At 39.2% G+C, this 9,896-nt stretch overlaps 1 protein-coding gene across 2 annotated transcripts; it reads left to right on the top strand.

Moving 5' to 3' along the window:
• Window positions 1–3,622: 3,622 nt before the first annotated feature.
• Window positions 3,623–9,389, top strand: LOC104095335 (protein FD). Of its 2 annotated transcripts, XM_070196183.1 has the most exons (4): window positions 3,623–4,242; window positions 4,911–4,987; window positions 5,149–5,235; window positions 9,164–9,389. In XM_070196183.1, exons 1-3 carry the CDS (start codon window positions 3,702–3,704, stop codon window positions 5,218–5,220), a joined length of 690 nt encoding a protein of 229 aa, XP_070052284.1. In that variant the 5' UTR covers window positions 3,623–3,701; the 3' UTR covers window positions 5,221–5,235; window positions 9,164–9,389. The 2 variants fall into 2 exon arrangements, 1 of the variants encoding a protein (XP_070052284.1); XR_011414281.1 differs by lacking the exon at window positions 5,149–5,235 and having other exon boundaries at window positions 3,623–4,987.
• Window positions 9,390–9,896: the final 507 nt, after the last annotated feature.

Here is a 9,896-nt window from a genome sequence, read left to right as displayed (position 1 = left end):
TACCTCGTGGGACACCCCTACCTTGTGGGATATCCCTACCTCTCTGGGCAAGCTTGCCAATCAACCACGTTCCAGCTCTACTGGTAGCCCAAGATGGTACTGCTCTGGCGCCATATACTCAGCCTCGTATCATAAGCGCTCATCATCTTGGGCTCGCCTCAATGTCCGGGAAGCCAGATCGGTAACTTGCCGGCCATACTCGTGCAAAGCGGCTGCTCCCTCGTCAGTATGTTATTGCATCTGCAATCCCAACTGGTGGAACAGATATAGACCAATAGCATGTACAATATAAATTACGGAACGCCAGGTTAACGTTATAAGTAAGTATACCAAATAATATACCAGTGCCTCGTGCCTCCCAGCATATGGAACGTACTGACCGCTAGCGCGATAAACGGGATTCCCGACGAAAAGTCGGGTAACGCTGCGGTACCAGCCCATATACTCATGCTCACCATCCGGACGGTCAGGTGGAGGTAGGGTGGCGGAATCAGGTCATGCCACTGGTCCCAAGTATCGATATGCGCCTCTAGCTATGCCACATATATCTGGTCCACCCTGGAACGATCATCCTGCTGGTAATGCGTCATATGCCAAGCGGGCAGTGGCGGTACAAGCTGCGGGCGACCAAACTGGCGAAGTACTCGCTCGGTGGCATGATGCTCGACATTATCGAGACACATCAATGGGACGGAAGAGCTCTACATAATTAGGCCAATCGAGCAATAATAGGGAAAACCAGCTATTAGCTCATCGTTGTATGGCCTCCAAATGACCTATTAAGTATAAACAGGAAATGTGAGTGTACGCAACACATATAAAGCCAGGCCAAGTAAACTTAGGTATACATTTACCTCTGCGCCCTCCAGCAAATCCAATAAATCCCTGCAATAGGGGAGATTATGTAGAGCCTCGTACTCTCGTCCATATCCTCGCCTATCAACCCACCTCCAAGCTAAAGGGAGAAATGGAGGTGGTGCATCCGGAGCTAAGGGTGGTAGAGGTGGCTGCAATTGCAGGAACCGCTCCCAGGCCCAAACCTAATATACAACGTGGACGTAAAATTAAGGTATATTTTTACTAGGTATGTTATAATGAAGAGAGTATTCGACTATGTTTTCACCTGCAGCAGCGGCAAAAATCCTGCAACGTCTCGCTGGGTGCCCATGCTCTCCCCGCACATCTGCCTGTACAAGTAAACGAGAACAGCAGCACACCAACTGTAATGACATAAATCATCTAGCCGTTCAAGATGATGAAGAAATCTCAAGCTAACTAGGTTCCCCGAAGTGTTCGGGAACAAAACCCTTCCAAACATAAGTAGCAACAGCAACCTCGTGTACCGGTGAATATGAAGCTCTGGTGTATCATCTGTGATGTCACTGTGCATCGCCTCCAAATGCTGCCGAACGGGTGTCAACTGCAGACGACTAGCCCCAATCAATATAGTCTCATTCGGTGGCTAGAAATCGGTGAGCCGCTGCAGCATCTCCAGGTACTGCAAACCCATATACTCTCTGATGGCATTAGGCAAAGCAACAGGGTGTCCATCAACGGGCAGCCCATACAGGGCCTCCAGGTCCTGAAGCGTGATAGTGGCCTCGCCAATGGGCAAATGAAATATGTGCGTCTCCGGTCGCCACCGCTCTATCAGAGCCGTGATCAACGACTAACCCAGCTGCAGCCGGCCGATCTCCACAATCCTATAAAAACATGTATCCTGGAGGCGTCTGCCTATACAGGGATGGAGATGGTGGTCCATAAGAAAGTCCCACATATCGTCTACTCTCTTGGCGCGGAACGTCTGGGCCAGTAACTGTCCCTCCCATATGTGGGAAGACCTATGCTCGTCCTATAGCAACAGTAGCTCTAGCGAGGCAGGTCCGGGATGCAAAGGCGGAACCTCCATGTCGACTAGTGTAAATTGAACAATATTAATTACATTATTTTTCTTTTTCATTACTTAAATATATTGCAATACCTTCAATATTATAATTTTATATGTTATTATTACTATATTGTTAATTAGGTTGATACATTTTCAATATTATAATTTTATATTTTATATGTTACTTTAATATGTTAGTTTTATTATTTTACATGTTAGTTTTATTATTTTATATGTTTGTTTGTTACTCACCTATTTTTGACTATAATAAAATTAAATAATTAATTTTTATAATTATACAAGATTTAATTATTAAATATTCACATATTGGTTCCAGGCTCGATATTTGAGGCCCAATAGCACCAAGGTATCCTGAATTCTTGTGTTCATGATGAGAAACTTTTCCCGATTTATCATTCAACAGGCCTGTTATTTTAAATGTTAGTGTATTATTGTATATGTTAGTTTTATTAGTTTATATGTTAGTTTTATTATTTTATATTTTTGTTTATGACTCACTTATTTTTGACTATAATAAAATTAAATAATTAATTTTCATAACTATACATGATTTAATTATTAAATATTTATATAACAATACTTAGTTTGACAAATATTGTTGTTTTCTCATATTATTTTCTTACGTTTGTTGACTAGAATTTGAGAGAGTTTGTGTTTGAACTATCATCTTTTTTGACGTATTTTTGGGTATAAGAGATACTTAAATGATTAATTTCAATAACTACAAGGATACTATGCTAAAGGGAACTATATTTTACTACGCTAAAAGGGCATTACATTACAAATAGGAGTACTCACTACATTAGACCACAAGATACTACTACAGGGAACTAAACTAATAATTTATCTATTTTACTAGTCTTTAAGCAGATAAATAATCTAAATCAGATAAAAACAACAAATAAATTTAATCACAAAAATACATATACCACAGTAAAATGTAACTAATTAATATTGTTTTAACAACGAATAACAATTTCTCTATTTTACTAATTTTTTTAGCGCACTAATACTATAGTCCGGATAAAAAATAACAAATTAGTCAAATCGCAAAATAATTACAAAATAACATAGAGCGCATTAAAAATAACTAATATGCATTTTTGTACGAGCTTTAACAAAAACTAAGTCGGAATACCTCGATTTAAAATTTTTGAAAAATTGAAGATTTGGTGATTTTGAGCCGAAACAAGCAACCCACTCCGAGATAACGCCTTAGTTAGGACGTCAGACCGAGAATCTACACTTTTTGTGGGACCGGTGGGCTCCACTCGAGCTTTTTTTTATTAAAAATGGGGGGACCGCTGTTGGATTTTTAATTTGGGAGGGGGGGGGGGGCGATTCTGTTCGGCGGGGAATGGGAAAGGGACGACCTTTATATATGTATAGCGCCCTTTATTAAGACGATATATTATAGCGTCTTAATAAAGGGCGTTATATATTCCCACTTTTTTGCGTACTATATAGTGCCTTTTAAAAGTTCGCTATATTTAACTGGACAAACGATCGTTAAGGTATAGCGCCCTTTAAAAGGGCGTTATATATAAAAATGTCACTAAATTTTTTTTTCACATATTTTGGTTCTTTGAGTCTAAAAAAATCACATTTTTATTCTTTGAGTCCAAAAGAACGTAGTTTTGGTTCCCGACTAGAAAATCTAAGGTTATAAGTCTTGTAAAGATTTGTGTGTCTACTATAGTACGTACTACTAGAAAAAGAAAACAACAAGCAGGGAAAAAACATAGTCCAATTTGTTTTTTTCTCAATAATTTTCTCTCTCAGGAAATCCACTATGTCATCATCCACATCTTCTTTTTCTTCATCTCGTACACCTACTAGCAATAATCATAGACTTAATAATAAAACCATGGAAGAAGTTTGGAAAGACATAAATCTTTCTTCTCTAAATGACCACACTACTTCTTCTTCTAGAGATCATATTCTTGATCCACAAGAAAATACTAGTAATTCTACCAATTTTGGTGGCATGATTTTACAAGATTTCTTGGCTAGGCCATTTGCTAATAACCCTCAAACAGCAGCAAAAGGCTATGTTTCCCCTGCTCCTCCTCCTCCTCCTGCTGTTACTGTGCTGACATTAAACTCTGGCCCTGGACTTCATTTCTTTGGTAACTTAAGGCAAAACTCAAGTTCTCAGCAGCAAAAAGCTACTATTTCGAGTAGGTCATTTGAGGCTTTGGCTTCACCAGTTGGAGGGAATACTAATGGAAGAAAGAGGTGCGGTGAGTCTGAAAACAATTCAAGTGACCAGAAAAACAAGAGGATGATCAAAAACCGTGAGTCTGCTGCTCGATCAAGGGCTAGAAAGCAGGAAAGTGTAGCTTCTCTATAAAGATGTGTTCTTTATCTATTTTTAGTGCAGTTTTAACAGCAGTGTAATTAACTTGTTATGTTTCATCTAAAAACTTAAGTTGTGTGAGAGAACACACTTTGATTCTTTTGTATAGGTTAAGCACGCAGATTTTTTTATTTTTTTTTAATATTGGGTGATGATGAGATTCGATCTATCTTCGATACCAATTGTGTATGATTCATTTCATCTAAAAGTTTGTTTAAGTTGCGAGAAAAAGTATACTTTTATTTAATTAATTTTGTTTTCAACGGCAAAAAGTTCAATTCAATAATAAATGTCTATTCTACATAATACAACATGGTAAGTAGAGGTCTGGTCCTGAGTCTGAGTTTGAGTTTGAGTTTTATTACCTGTCTCAGGCTTCAGTTTTATCTCCAATCACACTCCAAGCCTGTGAAAAAGAATCATTTATTTGATGAGCTCCATTTTTGAACTAAATACTAGTAGTAATTCTTACATATCTAGCTAAAGAAAGTCCAAAAAATGTATAAGAAAAGGACATTAATTATGTAAATGGGGATTACACAAACTGCAAGTAGGTAGAAGAAGTTAAAAGGACATTAATCTTTATTAATGAATTTTTCTTGTTCTGTTTTGGTCAGTGTTTTCCTGTGTATAACTTGCAGGCTTATACGAATGAATTGGAGCTAAAAGTAGCCCATTTGATGGAAGAAAATGCCAGGCTCAAGAAGCAGCAACAGCAGGTATTATTTTTTTTTACTGCTATAATAAAAAATTTGTTATTCCTAGAAGACATCCTGATTTCCTTATTGAGCTAAGCTTTTTTCTTTTATTACTAAATTAGTTCTTGAATTTGGAAACAAGTGTATGTATACAAAAGACTGATCATTTTCATTGTGGTCAGTTATGGTTAGCAGCAGCTGCTCAACTTCCAAAAAAGAACTCTCTCTATCGAACTTCAACAGCCCCATTTTGAGATATATCAGAGGATGTATGTGAAAAGTCTATTACAAGTAAATTTTACTACTACTACTACGTATTAATCCTCTTTCTAGAGAGAGAAGAAGGAAAATAGATGGTGATTTTAGGGAAAGTAAAGGGCATGATCAAATGGAAGACAGTTTATGCCTTTTTTGGCAATGAAATCAACAGCCAACTGCCAACAGCCAAGGGTTTTTTTCTATATGAGTCTATGATTTTGCTTGTTAGTTTCTTTTGGAATCTTTCTATCCAAAAAGCCTAAAGAGGTTTGGCTGGTTTTCGTTCCTTGTTTTATTGTAACGTGAGTGGGTTGCTCTAGTGGTAAGCACCCTCCACTTCTAACTAAAAGGTTATGAGTTCGAGTCACCCCAAGAGCAAGGTGGAGAGTTCTTGGAGGGGGAGAGCCGAGGGTCTATCGGAAACAGCCTCTCTACCCAGGGTAGGGGTAAGGTCTGCGTACACACTACACTTCTCAGACCCCACTAGTAGAATTATATTGGATTGTTGTTGTTGTTGTGTAGTTGAAAGAAGATTAGACCTTTGTAGTGTTATAATAATAATAATAATAATAGCTGCAACAGTAGTAGCATTGTTTGTACAATGTACAGTAAGAATCTTTATTTTGGAGGACAGATTTTTCTTTTGTTGGCCATCACTTTATCTACAGAGACATCACAGTCACTAATTTGTGGCCCATTTCTATCCTTTTTTTCTCTCATCTTATTATTAAGGGATAATATATAAGATACATTATATACTTGTCTTATTACCTGTCTTATTATCACTTGTCTAAAGTGAATTTAATATTACCCCAAAAGTTGATGTGGCAAAAATAAAAAATAAAGAAAAAAGGAGGTACCTATTATCAAATTTAAAGCCAAAAAATGATTTTTCTGGGACAAAAGCAGATTTTCTTGCCCCCCTCCCAGCTCTTCATCTTCACCACCCCTCCCCTTTCTTCTCCGTCTCAACACCCACTTCCTTCTTCTCCATTTTCCTTTCTTCTTCATCTTTACAATCATTTCTTCATATAAGTTTACCCAAATACCCTCGCAGTTAAGACACGCCTTGTTAATAACCATGAAACATTCCTAAAGTTTAAAAATACCCTGACAGATCCAAGGATTGCTTGAACAAGTGTGGAGAAAAAATCTTGAGTTTAAGAATGTTCTGATATTTCAGAAAGTTGCTCCAACTGACACAACACATTGTCACATCTTGTAACGACCCAACCGGTCGTTTTGAGTATTTGCACTTCGCTCGGTAGTTTACGGCTTGAGTAGCTCCATATGATGTATTGTGATTTGTGTGAATCGTCAGTTTTGGTTTTCAGGTTATTTGGGACTGATTTGGAAGAATGATTCTCAACTAGGGAGCTTTAAATTTGAAAGAGTTGACCAAGTTTGACTTTTTAGTATTTGACTTCGTATTGGAATTTTGATGGTTTCGTTAGCTCCGTTAGGAGATTTTGGACTTAGGAGCATGCCCGGATTGTGATTTCGAGGTCCGTGGTTGAATTTGGCTCAAAATGGCAAAAGTTAAAATTTTGAAAAGTTTGACCGGAGTGGACATTTTGATATCGGTGTCGGATTCCGATTTTGAAAGTTGAAGCAGGTCCGTAATGTCGAATGTGACTTTTGTGCAAAATTTGAGGTCAATCGGACGTGATTTGATAGGTTTCGGCATCGGTTGTAGAAGTTTAAAGTTTCAAAGTTCATTGAATTTGAATTGAGGTGTGATTCGTCATTCCGATGTTGTTATGTGTGTTTGGAGGCCCCAGGTAGGTTCGTGTTACGTTATGGTACTTGTTGGTATATTTGGACGTGGTCCCGAGAGGCCCGGGTAAGTTTCAGACGGGTTTCGAGCTATTTCTTTCCTTCATTCTTCACTGCTGGTTCTGCTGATGTTTGGTGCACCCAGTGTTCTTCGCGATCGCGGACTGAGGGATGCGATAGCGTAAGGGAAAATTGAGGCTGAGTGTTTCTTCATCGTGTTCGCGAATATGGGTCCGCGTTCGCATAGGTTACTGCAGATCGAGCATCGCGTTCGCGTAGGTTTGTACGCGTTCGCATTGTAGAGCTGGGTTGGGCAGGTCTTCATGGCTTCTTCATCGCATTTGCGAGCCTGGGGCTGCGTTCGCGTAGGTTCTTTTCGAGACTGACCAGTTGGTACTTCGCGATCGCATAGCTTATTACCCGATCGCGTAGTGTATTTTCAGGGGCAGTGCATTTTCTTCTTCGCGATCGCTAGGGTATTTCCGCGATCGCGATTCATTGATTTGCTTAGTGATTATAAAGTACTCTATTTCGAGGGTTTCGACCATTTTTGCATTTTGAGAGCTATAAAGCTCGGATTGAGGCGATTCTTGAAGCAATTTTCACCTTATGGATTGGGATAAGTATTCTCTACTCAATTTTGGTTATATTTTATGTATCTATCGTCGATTTTAGTGTTTGGTTGATGAATTTTAAAGAGGAAATTGGGGGGTTTGGCCTAAAGTTTCATAATATGAATTTTTGAGTTCTGAACATCGAATTGGAGTTGGATTTGAGTGAAACTAGTATGGTTGGACTCGTAATTGAATGAGTTGTTAGATTTTGTAAATTTTATCGGGTTTCGAGGTACGGACACGGGTTGGGCTTTTGGCCGGTTTTGGGCTTTTGATTCAACATTTGATCTTTTTCGATCGGGATTGGTTCCTTTAGCATTGTTTGATGTACTTGAGCTGTTTTTGGTTAGTTTCGAGCCGTTCGGAGGTCGGAACGCGCGGGATGGCATCTTTGGAGCATCGCATGACTTGCTCGGCATTGGTATTGGCTTGTTCGAGATAAGTAACTCATCTAATCTTGGAGCTGAGGGTATGAACCCTGAATACACGTGTTATGTGTTTGATTTTGAGATGACGTACATGCTAGGTGATGGGAGTGTGGGCGTGCACCGTGTGAACGGTGATTTCCGTTACTAGAGTTATTGAGCTGTAATTATGTTAGAAACCATGTCTAGGCTACATGCTTATACTGCTGGGACCCACTGAGGTCATTTCTGTTGTTGAGTAATCTGCTTTCATTGCATTACATACTCAGACATACACATTCACATGCATATCATAACTCAGTCTCTGTTGTTATTTATTGATACATCATATCATTGTTTTCGGGCTGATATCATGACATTGTGAGCCCGAGAGACTGGAGTGATTGATGACTAAGTGAGGCCGGGGGCCTGGTTGTGAGGATAATTATGGGATCGGGCTGCACGCCGTAGTGGGTCAGATTAGCTTACTATAGCACGTGAGTTATCCGTGCAGATTATAGCGCGTGGGTTGTAGGAGCCCCTCCGTAGTCTGCACACCCCCAGTGATTGCATGTACCTACTGAGTGTCGAGTGCTGAGTGATTGGGAGGACGGAGTGAATTGATACTCTGAGAGTATGCATATGATCTTTATCACTAATTTGCATCACATTTGGCATGCACACTTGACATATAGACATAGAGATGCATATTTCCTCAAGTTGTATAGTATCACGTCATTTATGACCTCTCATACATTTTGACATATAGGCATAAAGAGACATCTTACACTTACTATCTGAAAGGAAAATGAAACATCTTACTTATTGTTGAAAGGATTTTTGGGAAAAATAACAGTTTTCAAATTTACTCGTATTTTGACTTTTTCGGTAAAAGATTTGGGTTTTCACTGAGATACTTGAAAAGAAATGCCTATTATTCTGGAACTGTAAACGAACTAAGCCTTTTATTTCTGAGATACTCGTTTGTTACTTGTACTATGCTGTATGAACTGTTGTGAAATATTGGTGTTGGACCCGACCTTTGTGTTAGCTCGTCATTACTTTCAACCTAAGATTAGGTCTGTAACTTATTGAGTACATGGGGTCGGTTGTAATCATACTACACTTCTTCACCTTGCGTGTAGATGTTGGTCGCTGATGTTGCTGCGTTCGATGGGAGCTGGATTGAAGATGTACCTGCATCCCGGTTGTTGCTGCCCCGTGTTCGTGGTAGCTTTAGATCTATAAAACTCTGTTTATGTACTTTTCTAACAGACGATGTATTTATTTCATTTCATCTTTGTAAACTCTATTCTTAGAAGCTCATGATTTGTACTACCAGTCCTTGGGAAATATATAAAATTCAGTAAATTACTATCGTTTATTTGTCTCGTTAATATCATTGAAATTGGATAGTTACTAGTTGACTTACATAGCGGGTTGGGTTAGGTGCCATCACGACTAGTGGTTTTAGGGTCGTGGCAAGGTGGTATCAAAGCTCTAGGTTCATAGGTTCTACAAGTCATGAGCAAGTGTCTAGTAGAGTCTTGCAGATCGGTATGATGACGTCCATACCTATCTTCGAGAGGCTACAGGACATTTAGGATATACTTCCCATCTTTATCGTGTAGCATTGATTCAGCTTGAAGCATAACTCTTTGAATTCCTTCCACGCATTCGTATGCGCATGTGAGCGCTCAGTATCAGCTGTGCATCAACATCTTGTGATTCCATGGATGAGGTGCGAGATGGGATTTCAGTATGCTTATGATGAGCCAGCCTGGGGGAATTAAGGCTGGGTTTTGACTGTGGCTTGAGCACAGAGATGTTGATTGTGTGAGCACGTGCTTTTGGATATATATGTCCGGTAGTGTCCCT

The sequence above is a fragment of the Nicotiana tomentosiformis genome, chromosome 2 (genome assembly GCF_000390325.3).
Source record: "Nicotiana tomentosiformis chromosome 2, ASM39032v3, whole genome shotgun sequence".
NCBI classification, from domain to species: domain Eukaryota; kingdom Viridiplantae; phylum Streptophyta; class Magnoliopsida; order Solanales; family Solanaceae; genus Nicotiana; species Nicotiana tomentosiformis.
Note: the sequence above shows the minus strand (reverse complement) of the source record. Positions and strands in the feature narration are given on the sequence as shown.